Source organism: Diabrotica virgifera, chromosome 3 (assembly GCF_917563875.1).
Source record: "Diabrotica virgifera virgifera chromosome 3, PGI_DIABVI_V3a".
Taxonomy (NCBI): Eukaryota; Metazoa; Arthropoda; class Insecta; order Coleoptera; family Chrysomelidae; genus Diabrotica; species Diabrotica virgifera.
Window position 1 is genome coordinate 268,657,550 of NC_065445.1, and position 18,111 is coordinate 268,675,660.

General features: G+C 32.5%; 1 protein-coding gene across 3 annotated transcripts in view; it reads right to left on the reverse strand.

Annotated features, from left to right (window-relative positions):
- LOC114326442 (U1 small nuclear ribonucleoprotein 70 kDa) overlaps positions 1-18,111 on the reverse strand; it is a 58,135-nt gene that overhangs the window by 16,691 nt on the left and 23,333 nt on the right. For all 3 annotated transcript variants that reach the window (XM_028274816.2, XM_028274850.2, XM_028274841.2), the window contains 3 exons: positions 9,804-10,106; positions 9,453-9,622; positions 580-834 (listed from right to left, as the gene is read on the reverse strand). In XM_028274816.2, coding sequence (XP_028130617.1) covers positions 580-834; positions 9,453-9,622; positions 9,804-10,106 — 728 coding nt within the window. The remainder of the gene's footprint in view (positions 1-579; positions 835-9,452; positions 9,623-9,803; positions 10,107-18,111) is intronic.

The window sequence follows — 18,111 nt, forward strand, 5'->3', positions numbered from 1 at the left end:
ACATCAGATGCCTTTTGCGTCACTGTACTTGCATGCAAAGTTTCATAAATATTGTTCTTTTCGTTTCAAAGATATTTGCTTGGTTCCATACTTTATCCCAACTCTGTACAAGTCAGTTATTAGGATAGTTATGACTTACACGGCCGAAACAAGACCAGATACAAGCAAAACACGAAGACATCTGGAGACCAACTAAATAAAGATCTTAAGAAGGATGGCTGGAAAAGGACTACAGGACAGGGTAAGAAGTGAGGAAATCAGACGCGTATGTGGGGTAGACAATATTAATACCTGGGTAAAGAACAGAAAAGAAGAGTGGAATAAACACATAAGCAGGATGTCAGAATCAAGGAGAGCCAGGGACAAGTTACCGTTAGGCAGAAGAAGTATAGGACGCTCAAGGAAAAGATGGAATTACAACTTAGGGGCAGAATGAAAGGCACCGTTGAAGAAAAACAGGCAGTACTGCCTATATAAAAGAAGAAGAAGAAGAATATATACATAGTGAGATTAGCGTGCTGTTAAACATTAAGAAATGTAGTACAACATAAATTCACAGTATAGAAAATTTACACTTACCGTCTGTGTCCTGTGCAAAAGTGGTCGCCTCCCACAACTTAGTAGACCTTGGGGCGTTCGCTTGGAGCTTTGGATTGTGGATAGGCACTGCGGGTCCAGCCTGTTCTGGTTCCGGATCTTTCTTTTGCCATAACATTTTACGTTTTTCGATCTGGTCTCTAAAACGCCCGGTAATACCAGGCATGAAAAATCTATCTTTGTTTTGGGTACTGTCGCCTTCTTGAGGAGTTTGAGTAGCGGTTTTCGGATCAAATCCTAAAAATAAAAACAATATACTAGCATGTTCAATAAGTTCGGTTTAGGTTCGATAAGAAAAACACAATTTTATGGTTTGAAATACACTTTATTATTCAGTATAGTCTTCCTGAAAAGCAGTACACTTGTTCCAATGAGATTCCAATTTATAAATTTCATCTCTGAAGTGAGAAGGGCTGCGAAATACGCGTCCACAGCTGTTATGACCTCATCATTTTTGATGACAAATGTTTTCCATACATGAATTTTTTAAATATTTGAAACAGATTTGATGGACGTCGCTAGGGACCAAATCTGATAAATACAACAATTCGAACTTTAATTCATGGATTTTAGCCATTCTTAAAATGCTCATACGACACGATTAGGGGTCGCCAACTTCTTGAAAATTTCAAGATCTTGTCTTGATTTCAAGACAAGAAGTAATTTTAGATTTCAAGACAAGACAAGAAATTTTATGTCAATACCAAGATTTCTTGTCAAGAAAACAAGAAATCTTGAAATATCTTGACTACCTAATAATAAAAACTAGATTTTATTTTAAATATCAAAGGCTATAGCGGGATAAGATGGTCAAAATTGCACCAGGCTCGATTCAGTTTTGGGATTAGCCATTCGTAAAGATATAATTGAAAACTCAGTCAGCCAAATTTTCAAGTCCCTAGGTGCTTCTGGGGGTCCGCTATGGAAAAAACGTGTTTTTTTGCAAATAATTTTTTTCAGGCGCTGTATTGATGCAAAAAATCTGAAATAATTCACAAAGGCGTATCTTAACAATACAAGACTGCTTGATTTTTTCAGATTTTTAGCGTTAAAATTAAGCCCAGAAAAAATTTTTTGAAATTTTCAGAAATTTTTTAGGTTATGTTGGAAATTTTTCGCCAACTTTAAAATAATGTTTTTTTGTTAAATTTTTTTCGTTCTTTCAAATGGCATAGGCACCAATATCATTTTCGACGTGGAAAATACTTAAAAATCGAAGAAACTGTTTTTTTTTGACATTTTTCTGAAGTTTTTGGCTCATAACCTCAACAACATTCAGCTAAATTAATGATCATTTACATTTTTATATGTATTCTTACCTTTACAATCAAAATCAGCTATTAAAACTTATTTGTTCCCTACAGCCTGCACAAAAATCCAAAAACCCCGTTTTCGGCGGTTTTACTAAATAGCCTCAAAAATCAGTCAAAAATTAATTTTTTTTAACGTTGAAAAAATTAAAATTTTGTTGTTATCGATAGAATGTAATACAATTAATACTTAAATAAATGATTTGTTTGCACGATTATTTGAATTTCATATATAATAATATCGTCCCACTAAGGGTACCCTGCCATAGGCTTATAAAAAATCAATAAATTAACTTTTTTAACGTTTAATTTTTCGACTTATAACCTCAACAACATACAGCTAAATTAATGATCATTTACATTTTTATATGTATTTTTACCTTTACAATTAAAATCAGCTACTTAAACTTATTTTTTCTCCTACAGCCTGCACAAAAATCCAAAAACCCCGTTTTCGGCGTTTTTACTAAATAGCCTCAAAAATCAGTCAAAAAATAATTGTTTTTTAACGTTTAAAAAATTAAAATAAAATTTTTGTAGTGTTCGATAGAAAATGTACCTCTTTTATAAAAATGATTATTGCGGTTGTGATTTTCAAAGCGTGCTTATTTTTAAAAAAAATCACGCCACTTTGGTGCCGTACGCAACGAAGCACTTCTAGCCACGGTTTTTGGGAAAAAATTAGGAAAAAGTCAGTCCTCAAGTACGTGCCGTCAAAGACACTAACTACTTTTTTTTTAAATCTTTTTATTAAACGTTAATGAGGAATTATTATTTAACAAAATTATTAAATTATTTGAATTACTTAATTGATTAAATAATGCAACCTGAAGGGTGCAGAGTGTTTAAAGGGATTAATAAATTAATTATTAAAAAGTTACTACGCAATCATGAAATTACAAAATTCAAATTCAAATTAATATACAGCATGGTGAAATGAAAGGAATAAATTCGTTATTTCGTAAACTGGCGACTTTAAGGAAAAATCCCGAAACGGGTCGAGTGTAATACAAGTGACGTCATTCTTCTGGGCGTGATGACGTTATCGATGATTTGTTAAAATGAGAATATGGCTCGTATGCCAGCTCATTTGAAAGGATATTCAGTCTCTATTCAGTAATATAAACACTAACATAATTATTTATACAGGGTGAACAAATAAAAAAATTTGAATTAAATTAATTGACATAAAAAGAAGAATTTAAGTAATTTATTTACTTCAAAATATATTTTACTGCTGTTAGAAAACAGAAGAAAATGTTTGAGATATTAACATTGCTTTTCACTTAAATTAAATGTTCAAGCCAGCTCCTGCCAGCAACCTGCCTCTTGGAAGTTTGAACGTTTAATTTAAACGAAAAGTAATGTTTATTTTTCTAAAAAACATTTTTTTTCCGTTTTCTGAAAGTAAAATATATTTTGAATTCAATAAATTATATATACATTATTTTTTTTTGTAAATTAATTTATTTAAAAAAAAATTTGGTCACCCTGTATAAATAATAATGTTACTGTTTATACTGCCAAACAGAGCATTAAATAACCTTTCAAATAACTAAATGACAGTTAAGTCCCAGTGATTGGCTGTATATACCATAGTTAAAAAATTTACACAGAAGTAAAAAACTTCGGTTTGTATAATGGTATAAAATTCTATTAAAAAACTTTTAAAAAAGTCATTGAAATAGATTATAGAAAAACGTCAGAACGTTCTCGATCTAGTCAGGTCATCTTCAGTGACATTCTGTGTATAGTAATTGAAACTAGCCCACTAGTTTATATATTAGTCTTCAAAATTACATAAATATTTATTAAAATTGTGCTTTTGAAATGCGACACAATGTCGATGTTAATGGATTTTACTATTAGTACTCAAAAGCAGCATGGCTTCCCTGCTCGAAAAAGTGAAGGGGTACTTGTCAAGACGAGTTCGAGGTCAAGACGAGTTCGAGGTCAAGACGAAATTCGGTCTGTGTCACTCGTCTTGACAAGTACCCTTTCAGTTTTTCGAGCAGGGAAGCCATGCTGCTTTTGAGTACTAATAGTAAAATCCATTGATATCGACATTGTGTCGCATTGCAAAAGTATAATTTTAATAAATAATTATGTAATTTATGAAGATGACCTGACTAGATCGAAAACGTTCTGATGTTTTTCTATAATCCATTTGGATGACTTCTTTAAAATGTTTTTTAATAAAATTTTATATCATTTTACAAACCGAAGTTTTTTACTTCTTTGTAAGTTTTTCAAATAGATAACCCTAATTCTCATTAAAAAAAATCATCGATTACGTCATCACGCCCAGGTGGATGAAGTCACTACTAGTATGATATATATGCCAAAAATCACGAAAAGAATCGACCTTTTGGGATTTTTCCTTACAAAAGTCGACAGTTTAAGAAATAACGAATTTATTCCTTTCATTTGCATCATACTGTATATTAATTTGAATTTTGTCATTTCATTATAAATCCGTTTAAACACTGCACTCTCTAGGTTGCACTATTTAATCAATTGAGGAATTCAAATAATTTAGTAATTTATTTAAATAATAATTCCTCATTAACGTTTAATAAAAAGATTTTAATTACGTTGGTAGAAAGTGGCTTTGGCGGCAGGTACTTGAGGACTGAGTTTTTCCTGAGTATTTCCCAAAAACGTGGCTAGAAGCGCTTCCTTGCGTACGGCACCAAAGTGGCGTCCTTTTTTTAACCTAAGCACGCTTTGAAAATCACAACCGCAACGAGCATTTTTATAAAGGGGAAACATTTTCTATCGAACACTACAATAATTTTATTTTTTAAACTTTAAAAATATTAATTTATTGATTTTTTTATAAGCAGGGTACCCTTAGTGGGACGGAAATTCAAACAGTCGTACAAACAAATCATTTATTTAAGTATTAATTGTATTACATTCTATCGATAACAACAAAATTTTTATTTTTTAAACGTTAAAAAAATTTTTTTTGTTACTGATTTTTGAGGCTATTTAGTAAAAACGCTGAAAGAAGAGGTTTTTGGATTTTTGTGCAGGCTGTAGAAAAAAAAATAAGTTTTAATAGCTGATTTTGATTGTAAAGGTAAGAATGCATATAAAAATGTAAATGATCTTTAATTTAGCTGTATGTTGTTGAGGTTATGAGTCGAAAACTTCATAAAAATGCAAAAAAACAGTTGTTTTCGATTTTTAAGTATTTTCCACGTCGAAAATGATAATGGTGCCTATGCCATTCGAAAGAACGGAAAAATTTTACCAAAAAAATATTATTTTAAAGTTGGCGAAAAATTTCTAACATAACCTAAAAAATTTCTGAAAATTTCAAAAATTTTTCCTGGGCTAAATTTTAAAGCTAAAAATCTGAAAAAAATCAAGCAGCTTTGTATTGTTAAGATACGCCTTCGTGAATTTTTTCAGATTTTTTGCACCAATACAGCGTCTGAAAAAAATTGTTTTCAAAAAACACGTTTTTTTCCATAGCGGACCCCCAGAAGCACCTAGGGAGTTGAAAATTTGGCTGGGTGGTTTTTCAATTATATCTTTTCGAGTGGATAATCCCAAAACTGAATCGAGCCTGGTGCAATTTTGACCATCTTATCCCGCTATAGCCTTTAGCACATTTTTAAATCGGAATTGATAAGCCATGAATTAAGGCAGATAACACTTCTTATGGAGTCAACGCCTAGCTGATTTCTTGGCTTTGTTATTGTTAAAGTTCCTCTTGAAACCGAAACCTGCCTTTCCGCAGGTACATATGTTGCTGGCGTTCCGAGAGAATCCTTGGCCATTTTCGATAATGACGGGTAGATATTTTCGTGTCTTCTCCACCAATCAAGTATGTATATTCTCAGAATTTTCTGACCTAGGCTCATTTACGTATTTTTCAATTTCATACTTCCAAGATTGTAAGTTATCATTATCAGCTTTCTTAAATAGGTAAGTAATATCTAAATCAAATTCGTTATCTTCTTTTTTCAGACTAAGTACTGGCTCTGGTATTGGATTCTATAGATCATTCTGGGATTTATTAAAGTAGTTAGCTTTAAATATTTGTTCAAATTTTTGTACTGCCTTTGAGTATAGAAGCTTTTCCCAAGATGAGGAGCCTCTACTTTATGGCGAGAATTCAAAATAACAACAATACAGTATATCAAATTAGTTTTGTTATAGTGTTTCAGTATTTTATCTCTCGCAGCTTGAATGCAGTAAATTAATTGCTCATCGGTAGCGTCTCTATCAATTTTATTATTAAGTTCATGAGCCCATATTTCCAGTTTGTCCAAAAGTAAATTTACTCCGATTACCACTAATGAGAGGGTGCAATATTTTCCCTCTTCGAGAATTGAAGAAAGTGTTTTAAACCTTCTCAGATACTGACAAATCTTACTGATCAGATCCATAGTTTTAAGCATTTTTTACACTTAAGTCCCATGTTAGCATTTCGAAAGTTGAATGCCATCTTGTAGGTACATCTAGTTCTGGCATAGTCATCTTACAATTTATGGCCTCGCAAGCACTGTTGAGTTTAACTTTCATTTGTCCTGAGTTTTTGATTTTTTTTACAAGGTATTTAATTTTACTTACAGGAGAGTTAAAATCTAAAGTAGTAGTATTTATAGCATTTTCTATTTCGATCTCATCCTCCAAATAATCAAAATCCTTTTCGATGTCTAAACTGTTTCGATTTGGCTCAGCAAGTTTTATAAAATCCTGGACAGCTAAGCTTAGAATATGTGCGAAACATACAAAATGCTTACTATAAGCATGCAACTACACATCAATTTTGGGTTCGTCAGGAAACAAATGCAGATCAGGGACTCCCCCAGTGGCAGTGGAGGCGGCGTTAGCACGCAACGCAACAAAAAGGTCGCCGTGGAATCACCCGACCGGACAATCAAGAAATTTCAAGATCTTGAAATTTCTTGAGCCAAGACAAGATATAAGATGTCAAGAAACCGTCAAGACAAGATTTTTTTTAATTTCTTGATTTTTTCTCAAGACAAGACAAGAAGTTGTTGTCAAGACAAGAATTCTTGTCTTGTCGACCCCTAGACACGATGTACTCTCCTGATGAAAAAGGACTTTTCTTTTGCAAACAGGGTTTTTTTCATGATTTTGTTTCTTCATCTGGCCTAAAAGGTTACATTGATATCCAGAATTTATTGTTTTACCAGTTTGCAAATAATCCACAAACAAAATTCCTCTCGCATTCCTAAAAACTGATGCCAACACCTTCTTGGTCAATTTTTGGACACAAACTCATTTCGGGGGCGAAGAACCAGGTCCACACCACTCTTTAGCCTCTTGTTTTGTTTCCAGGATCATGATGACAGACCCACGTCTCATCCATAATGATGATACCTCTGTTAGTCCAGGGTGGATCTGTTTTGAGATGGACGTTGAGAGGTGACTCTAATTTTTTTGCAGAAATTGCTTGGAATTAACCCTTACAATAATAATTGAGTTATTCTCCCACTCAAAAAGGTCCGGAACATTGTTTAAGTAATCAAAATGTCAAAAAATTAAGGAAAACTTCGATTTTTTTCTTCGTTTTTTGATTATAACTTTAAAAGTATTCACTTCCGATAAAAGTTGCAATAAAATAAAATTTCGTTTTATAACTTCGTAAAGTTTGCGTAATTAAATTTCCTACAATATAAGATTGGTTAAAAATTTTTAAAATTTTTACCCTTGTTGCAAAATAGCAATAAGTGCGAAAAAAACATAAAAAACAAGTATTCGCATTTTACGTTTTTCAATCATTTCTGCTACACTTAGGACCTTCATATTTCACCCAGAAAAACTTTATGATATGATAAAACAATACTGTAAATTTAGGTAAGATTGGTATAATAGATTTTGCAAAATAAATTTTGCAATCCAGCTTTCGCAAAAAAAATTCATTTTTTCAAAATGTTGCAGGACTGAAAATAAAGCAGATGGCAAGTTAACATTTTTTTTTACAAATACAAGAATACTGTACTTTTCATTTGCAATTTGCAAAATTAAAATCGGTTAACTACCACGGCGTCACACAAGTTGATATCCACCAAAATTTCTTCCAATCTTTATCTAGCATATTATTTTCTTACTCTATATTTTGTTAATGTTCATATTTTAATTCCACAAAAATCAAACTAATTTGATTATTGTTTGTGAAAAATTGTTTAAACAGTTGCATATGTTTAAAAATACTTACTTACTTACTTACTTACTTAAGCCGTCCTCTTGTACCTTACGGTGTCGAGGATGTTTAAAAATAATACACTTTTATTTTCTAAGTTAAAATATATGAACAAAGAAAGTTTTTGCTAAAAAAAGTGTAATTTCAAAGGACAAAGTATGTGTTTTTATTTTGCAATAAACAAATTTATTTATTTATAATAAAAATTAAAATTCATCAATCATTATCAAAGATCATTGGAATGCCCAATCAGAGCGAACGTATCCGCTGTCCTGCGAGTAGCACCAAAAATTAATGTTTATTTAAAAAAATTCCTGACGCCGTGGTAGTTAACCGATTTTAATTTTGCAAATTTCAAATGAAAGGTACGGTATTCTTTTATATGTAAAAAAATTCAACTTACTGTCTGCTTTATTTTCAGTGCTGCAACATTTTGAAAAAATGAATTTTTTTGCGAAAGCTGGATTACAAAATCTATTAAACCGATGTTAATGAAATTTACAGTATTGTTTTATCATATCATAAAGTTTTTGTGGGTGAAATATGAAGGTCCTAAGTGAAGCATAAATGGTTGAAAAACGTAAAATGCGAATACTTGTTTTTATGATTTTTTTGAAATTATTGCTATTTTGCAACAAGAGTGACAATTTTTAAAATTTTCAGTTAATCCTATATTGTAGGAAATTTAATTACGCAACTTTTATGTCGGTGCAACTTTTCTCGAAAATGAATACTTTTAAAGTTATAATCAAAAAACGAAGAAAAAAATCGAAATTTTCCTTCATTTTTTGACATTTTGATTATTTAAACAATGTTCCGGCCCTTTTTGAGTAGGAGGATAATTCAAATACTACTATATGAGTTATTTTCAAGCAATTTCTGCAAAAAAATATGAGTCACCTCTCAACATCCAAATATACTAATATTTTTACAGATGCGCCCTGGTCTATGTGTACAGTCAATCACCCTAGTTGTAAGTTATTTATTTAAATACATCTGAATAAATTCTCACCGGAGTAGGGTACATTGAGAAAACAAACTATGGAAAAATGCTATGTGGAATATATTTCAAAAATTAAGGGGAAGTTAGAGGGCAACTTCTTGTATATTATGGATGAAACGACAGATGCATGCAGCAGGTATATAACTAATTTGAAGATTGGAATTTTGAATTTAGTTAAATGTAATAAGGAAAGGCAGCTTTAGATTAAACTCGATTCGGGGCCACCACCATCGGCTGACCATGGTCTCTGCCTTTCAGCGTCTTCAAAGCCGCCTGTGGTGTATCCCGAAGCGAACTGAATCCAAGCTGTCGAAATATGCATATAGATAAGATTAAATGTAATAGTTTTTCTTACCTGGTTTGTTTATTCTGCCTCCTCTATCAAATCTCCTTTGGAAACCTCCTCTGCCAGGTCTCTCTCTCGATCTTGAACGTCTCGGAGATCTGCTACGCCTTCTATCTCTATCTCTAGACCTGCTTCTTCTTCTATCTCTGTCTGATCTGTATCTATCATCTCGACTATGTCTAAGAAATTAAACAGTGAATATAAGAAAAAATAAAAACATTGATTAATTGAATGAAAATTGTTAAAAGAAAAGGCTCTAGTAAAAGGAAAAAAGAGAAATAAATAGTTTAATCATTAAGAGAATATTGCACAGTAGCAACTTTTAAGTTCTATTAATAAGGAACAAGGCCAAATGCATACCTATCTCTTCGATCATCCCTCCTATCTCTCGATCTGTCATCATCTCGACTTCTAGATCTATCTCTCCCTCTATCGTCATCTTTACTTCTTCTATCATCCTTGTCATCACGATGTCTCGATCTATCGTCGTCTTTGTCATCACGATGTCTCGATTTATCATCATCTTTGTCATCGCGATGTCTCGATCTATCAACATCTTTGTCATCGCGATGTCTCGATTTATCATCATCTTTGTCATCACGATGTCTCGATCTATCATCATCTTTGTCATCACGATATCTCGATCTATCGTCATCTCTGTACCTGTAACAGATAATAGTTGAAACCGAATAATTATTCTACGAGTTGTTCGGAAAATTTTACTGATAGGACGAAAAACTTTAGGGTACATTAAATTTTTCTTAAGGGAAGGAAAAGTTTAAAAAAAAATAAGAAAAATAAAGGCAGTTTTTGTTTATATTCGATTCAGAGTTGGACCACCATCTCCATATAGCTATTTCAGCATCCTCATGCCTCCTCAGTGAAGCTATGCAGTCACAACTCTGAAAGGAATATAAACAATCTGCCTATTTAAGGGAAACCATCGCGATACAATGATTCCACCTTTTGAGACGCAATCTAGCGACATCTCTCGTATTACGAGGAAAACAACGAAAAGCCCTAGATACAAAGTTTACTACTTTTTAAACAATTAGAATAATTGAAATAAAAATATAATAAACAATATTTTAAATCTAAGACTAAAAAAATAAGTTTATATCAGTGTTTGTAATATAACAAACTAAGCGGCACATCCGTTGAAGTGTTGACCAAAATAATACTGGAAAGATTTAAACCAGAACTAGATAAAAAACTGAGAAGCAATCACGCAGACTTTCGTGCCAAACGTTCTATAACATTTGCGCCCTTAGAACTAACAAATGAATAGAATAAAGATATAGATGTGAGCGTTATCGACTTTAAAAAGACCTTCGACTGTGTAATTAGGAACACATGTAGAGAATCCTAAGATGGGATACCACTAAAAATCATAAACGTTTTTAAACTCTTCTACGAAGGATACAAAGCCGACCTGGAACAATCAGATGAAGTGACAGATGAAATAGTCAAAGAGAGTGGAGTCAAACAGGGTTCTGTACTATACCCTAACCTATTCCTTATTATAATGGATTAAGTACGGTAGAACAGGCATCAGGTAGAAGCTACTCAAACAGTTAGAACACCTTGAATTTGCGGATGACATTTGCCTGCTAACTGAAGTGCACCGAAATAATATGCAAACAAAAATTGACAAATTGGCACAGTACTCCGACATGATCGGACTTTAAATAAACACAAAAGAACACCAAACTCTTAAAAAATAATAACCACCCAAATAATAAAATAGTGACAAACGGTAAGGAGACAAGTTTACATATTTGGGATCAATCATGGAAAGGAACGGGGTGTGGAAAAAAGATATACAGACGAGAATAATAAAGGCTCAACATACATTCAAAGTTTTAAACAGAATTTGGCAAACAAACGAAATATCGGAAACAACAAAAATTAAAATCTTTAATAGTTGCGTCAAAAGGATATTACTTTACGCTGCAGAAACATGGAAACAAGACGAAACTACAACTAAAAAACTACAGAGTTTTGTAAACAAATATTTAAGAAAATCTTGAAAATATATTGGGTGACAGAATAACTAATACAAAACTTTGGGAAAGAACAAAGCAAACTAACTTATCTACTACACTCAAGGAAAAAATGGATATGGATTGGGCATACTTTGAGGAAAGATCAAAGCAACATAGCAAGACAAGCACAGGAATACCAACCAGAGGGGAAAAGAAAGAAAGGAACACCACGTAACAGCTGGAAAAAAACTACAAAGAGAGAACCCGAAAAAATTGGACTAAGATGGGGCGAAATCAAAAACAGAGCAGCAAATAAAAGAGAATGAGGGTAACTAGTATACAGTTTATCATCCAGAGAATAAACAAGAAGATGCGCTGAACAATCTTACAGTTTTGGTCAAGAAACGAATAAACGTCAAATACTCCACAAGGTGGTAGTGATGTTGATTATAGTTACTTTCGAGTATTCGTTACAAATCGTTACTTTTGTATACGACTACTTTTACGACTACTTTTGTATATAACCTACTAACGATGAAATACCTATAAAAAAATACCTATATAATATGAAGCGGAAAATGATCAAGAATGGAAAACTATTAGGCCTAGGCGACATCAGTTTAACGGACGAAGAAAAATTATAATAGGTAGCAATAGAGGGTGTTCCAAAAATTTCAACTCTACATGTTACAAGAATTAATAAAGAAACTACAACTGACTCTCTAACCGAGTTAATTAAAGTGAATTTTCCTGAAGCAACATGCGAAATGATTCAATCTAAACATCCAACTATTTACTCATCGTTCAAAGTAAATATATGTTCAGGGAACTTCAACAAGGCCATGAATCCCGAAGTTTGGCCTCACGGAGCTGTTGTAAGTCGTTTTTTACCACAAGAAAAAACAGACAGAAGAAGCTTAATTTTTGATCCAGAGATTACATTATTAAATATTCCAAGTCTTAGTCAGAAAACTGGTTTTCAATTGGATAAGTTAGAGGTATTCAATTCTCCTAATTTTGACACAGTTGGTAAAAATGCTTCAACTTTCAATCAAAAAAGTTTTGGCTTACTTCATCAAAATATACAATGTATATCAACAAGCTATGAAAAACTAGAGTTCTTCCTGCAGTGCGAAGGTCTACATAATATATGTGTCTATTTAACTGAGCACTGGAAATCTAAAGAACAACTAGAACTACACCATATAAATGGATTTTCTCTGGCTTCATCTTTCTGCCGTGACCAAGGGGAACATGGAGGGTCTTCAATCTATGTGAAAGAGGGTGTGGTTTGGAAGGAATGTTCTAATATATGTTCTCAATCTGAGAAATATAAGTTTGAATTGAGTGCTGTTGAAATAGACTATTGCCTTTTTAATTGTGTTGTGTTGTGTATTTAACTGCCTGGAAGTGGCTCTATTGATGTTTGTATGTCAAAACTGGATCTAATACTTGATGTGCTAGTCTCCGAAGGTAAGGCTATAATATTAACAGGTGATTTTAATATAGATGTCAAATCAAATGCACTAAGTACGCAGAACTTGGTAAATGTTTTAGATTCTTATGGCTTAACCGTAACTGTGAATGATTATACAAGAGTAACTGCAACTAGTAAAACTCAAATTGATTATATTGCTACAAACATAAATCACCAACAAAAAACAATGGCTGTAGGTTTTATCTCTGATCATCGTGCGCAATTGTTCCAATGTAGCATTAACACAGACAATGATGCCTATATATTCATCCGTTCATATAGTGAAAGGAACATAAATCGTTTTGTTCAAACCCTTGAGTCAACAAATTGGTCAGAGGTATTTAATACAATTTCTGCTGAGGATAAATCATTAGCTTTTTTAAATACTATCCAAAATTGCTTTCGGTCCCATTTTCCACTGCTTAAATGTAAACCTAAAAAATGTACACGTTCGAATTGGTTTACGCAGAAACTGTACAATTTAAGGGATCAGCTAAAACTTTTAGAAACGATCTGTCAGCAAAATAGTAATCTTAGGCCATTCCTTCATTTGGCAAAGACAGAATATTCAATTAAATTAAAAGCAGCTAAAAGTAGTCACTTCATGAGACAGTTAAACGAATCATCAAATAAAATGAAATGTATTTGGCATTTAGTAAACTTAACAGTCGGGAAACAAAATAACTCAAAAGTACCTAGTGATGATAATAATAATTTAGCAGACAAATTTAACCACCATTTTGTTGAAATGGCTCCAAACTTACTTGCTGCTTTGGATCCTACTAAAATAGGTGGGTTTACATCAGCATCAAAAAACTGTAATAGTTGTATGTTTTTATACATCCAACTAACACACAGGAAATAACTAATATAGTCGGAAGTTTTAAATCCAAACACAGTTGTGGTTTTGATCAGATTTCCCCTAAGTTATTGAAACAATGCATTCACGCTCTCGCAGATCCACTGACGGATATTTGTAATGCCTCTTTTCAACAAGGAATATTTCCTAGTATGTTTAAACTATCTATTTTAATCCCTTTTTTATTCAAAAGTGGTGATAAAGATGACCTTAACAACTACCGTCCCATAAGTCTCTTATCTGTGTTTTCAAAGATAATTGAAACTCTGGTTTATAGTGTCTTGCATCATTTTCAACATGGTTTTACATCTTCTAAGTCTACAACTACAGCTCTTGCAAATTTCGTCAGCTTAGTGTTGGATGCTTTGGGCAGACGAGAGAAAGCATGTGGTTTATTTCTCGATTTGTCCAAGGCTTTTGACACTTTGGATCATAATTTGTTGCTAATAAAACTTGAGGGGATTGGTATTCGTGGTGTAGTTCTAAAATGGTTTACTTCCTACCTAGAGAATAGAAGACAAAAAGTAAAGATAACATCTAATGGACTTGTAAACGAATCAAACACATTGGATATCAATTATGGTGTCCCTCAGGGTGGTGTATTGGGTCCTCTACTTTTTATAGTATTTATTAATGATATAGCTTTGGTAACTAATTCACTGACTGGGGTTAACATCATCAGTTATGCGGATGATACCAACATTCTAGTCACATGAACGTCTGATCAAAATTTGCAAAATAAAACTACACAGATACTATCCACCATCAACAGTTATTTCTTATCCAACAAACTAGTTTTGAATGAAGAGAAATCAAAGTATATGATTTTCACGTCAAATAATTTAATAAACCATCAAGCCACTATACAAGCAACAATAGATAAAACAGACTGCACGAAGCTGCTGGGGGTCCTTTTACATAGTAACTGTAAATGGTCAAACCACATTTCTAACTTGAAATCCAGATTAAGTAGCGCATGTTATGCATTGAAAATTCTTTCACGTCTCTTTAATACATCAATATTAAAAACAGTATACTTTGTCCATTTTTACTCAATAGCCAGATATGGCATTGAAGTCTGGGGTTGTACCTCTGAATTAGAGCAGATATTCGTATTTCAGAAAAGAGCTATTAGGATAATGTATAAAATGAGATTTAGAGATTCTTGTAGAGGCATCTTTAGACAAAACAATATTCTTACAATTCCTGGTCTGTATATATTTTCGTGTATAATGTATTTACATTGCAAAATTTATGAATTTAATAAATTTCAATTTAACCATGTTTATTCAACAAGATTCAGAGACAATCACTTTATACTTCCACAACATCGTTCTGTTTTGTTGGAAGGTAGCACATTATGTAGCCATAAGTTTCTTTAACAAATTACCAATAGATATACGAATGAATTTACATCAGCCAAACTTTCGGAGGTGTGTACATCAATACATTTGTGAGCTAGAGCCATATTCTAAAAATAACTTTTAAGTATGTTTTATCGTATTTATTAATTTATATACTTTTAAGATGTATGTTTGTAACTTTGACTTATGCCATACATGTACTTTGTATAATGTCGCATTAGTCTAAGAGCTAGTGAACCTTTTGACTAACGGTCGTCCTGTAAGGCTAAAAATTTGTAGAGTGATAATTCATAGCACACCAAAGCTAAAAACCATGACCTGGCAGGCCTCAGCGGTGCACGTGTATCTACCAGGTGAATCGAAAAGTGCAAATTTAGGGGGTAAAATAAACTTTCTCCTGTAAGGTTTAAATTTAAGTATGTGTTTGAGTAAGTCATTTAGAAGAAATGTGTACAATGACAGGCGATTCTGAAGAGCATAAGACCTTGCCAGGCGAGGGGAAAGATTAGGGGTTTTTATTAAAATTATTCTTTTTGCATCGAACAAATTTTTTTAGCCTTTTTGAATCATTCCAAACAGAAAAGGTCCTTAGTTATTTTTCTCTTAAGTTAATAGTTTTTGTTATATAAGCGATTGAAAATTTTGAAAATTGCGAAATCGGCCATTTTTAACCCAAATCGGACATTTATCTAAAAATTTCAATATTGGCAAGGTACGCAGATATTCCTTAAACATTGATTGATGAAATCCCGAAGAGTTTTTTGCAATAAAATAACGAAAACCGCTTTGTTTTTTTAATTGCTAATCAAGCGGGCGCTCCACTGTAGTATAATTGAGGACGTTTGAGCTTGCATAAATTCATTATCTCGAGAATGGGCAAATTTGAAGAGAAATCCTCAGACAGGTCGATTTTTATTTTTGAATTAGGACTTTTTGGTATATATATAATACTAGTGACGTCATCCATCTGGGCGTGATGACGTAATCGATTATTTTTTTAAATAAGAGTAGGTGTTGTGTGATAGCTCATTTGAAAGGTTATTTAATTCTCTATTCAGTAATATAAACATTAACATAATTATTTATACAGGGTGTACAAAAAAAAATTTTTTCTTCTATTTGTCAAATTTAATCAAAGTTAATTTAATAAAAAAAATTTTTTTGTACACCCTGTATAAATAATTATGTTATTGTTTATATTAGTGAATAGAGAATTAAATAACCTTTCAAATGAGCTATCACACAACCCCTACTCTCATTTAAAAAAATCATCGATTACGTCATCACGCTCAGATGGATGACGTCACTAGTATTATATATATGCCAAAAAGTCCTAATTTAAAAATAAAAATCGACCTGTCTGAAGATTGCTCTTGAAATTTGCCAATTCTCGAGATAATGAATTTATGCCAACTCAAACGTCCTCACTTATACTACAGTGAAGCGTCCGCTTGATTAGCAATTAAAAAACAAAGGGGTTTCCGATATTGTATTGCAAAACACTCTTTGGGATTTCATCAATCAATGTTTAAAGAATATCTACCTACCTTGGCAACTTTGAGATTTTTAGATAAATATCCGATTTGGGGTTAAAAATGGTCGATTTCGCAATTTTCAAAATTTTCAATCGCTCATATAACAAAAACTATTAACTTAAGAGAAAAATCACCAAAGACCTTTTCTGTTTGGAATGATTCAAAAAACTTAAAAAAAATTTGTTCGATGCAAAAAAAATAAATTTAGGAAAAACCCCTAATCTTTCCCCTCGCCTGGCAAGGTCTTATGCTCTTCAGAATCGCCTGTCATTTTACACATTTCTTTTAAATGACTTACTCAAACACATACTTAAATTTAAACCTTACAGGAGAAAGTTTATTTTACCCCCTAAATTTGCACTTTTCGATTCACCTGGTAGATACACGTGCACCGCTGAGGCCTGCCAGGTCATGGTTTTTAGCTTTGGTGTGCTATGAATTATCACTGTACAAATTTCTAGCCTTACAGGACGACCGTTAGTCAAAAGGTTCACTAGCTCTTAGACTACATGTGATCAATAAATTTGACTTGACTTATAAAGTAATCATTTACAGTATTCGTTACTTTGATTACTATTTTAACTATTTAGAATGGGAAAAAAAATCGTTAAAAATCATTAAAAAAAAAGCGTCGAAACGTTAATAAAAATCATTTTTTAATAATATTGTAACTATAATCATATCGAGAATCGTATTTCTCAGTAGGTGGGTATTTTGTATAGGTATCCCGATATAACAACGACCTTCACCGATCTGTTTAAGGGATAAAAATAATTTGATTGCTTTTGTTACTTTTGATTTGAACCGGTAATCATATCGAGAATCGTAAGCGCAAGTCTCTAGGTGCTCTATTTAAAAATCTATTTATTCCGGTGTTTTAGTGCTAAGTGCCCTGGTCTAATTCTAATAAAACCAATGCAATACATACACAATTAAAGTTGTTGATCATACTGTAGAAACATTATCATTTCCACATTTTTCCGGTCAGTCTAGAAAGTAATCAAGTGTACTGGTTTTAGATACAATACGAAGTAATCAGAGTAATCAAAGTAGATACAATAGTCGTTACCCGCTCTGATAGGATTGGTACGAAGTAATCAGAGTAGTCAAAGTAGATACAATAGTCGTTACTCGCTCTAATACGATTGGTACGAGGTAATCAGAGTAAACAAAGTAATCAAAGTAGATACAATAGTCGTTACTCGCTCTAATACGATTGGTACGAAGTAATCAGAGTAATCAAAGTAGATACAATAGTCATTACTCGCTCTGATACGATTGGTACGAAGTAATCAGAGTAATCAAAATAATCAAAGTAGATACAATACTCGTTACTCGCTCTGATACGATTGGTACGAAGTAATCAGAATAATTAAAGTAACGATTTGCCTCTCTGTATAGTAATCGTTACTTTCGGTATTCTTAAGTATTGTAACGGGTAATTTGTA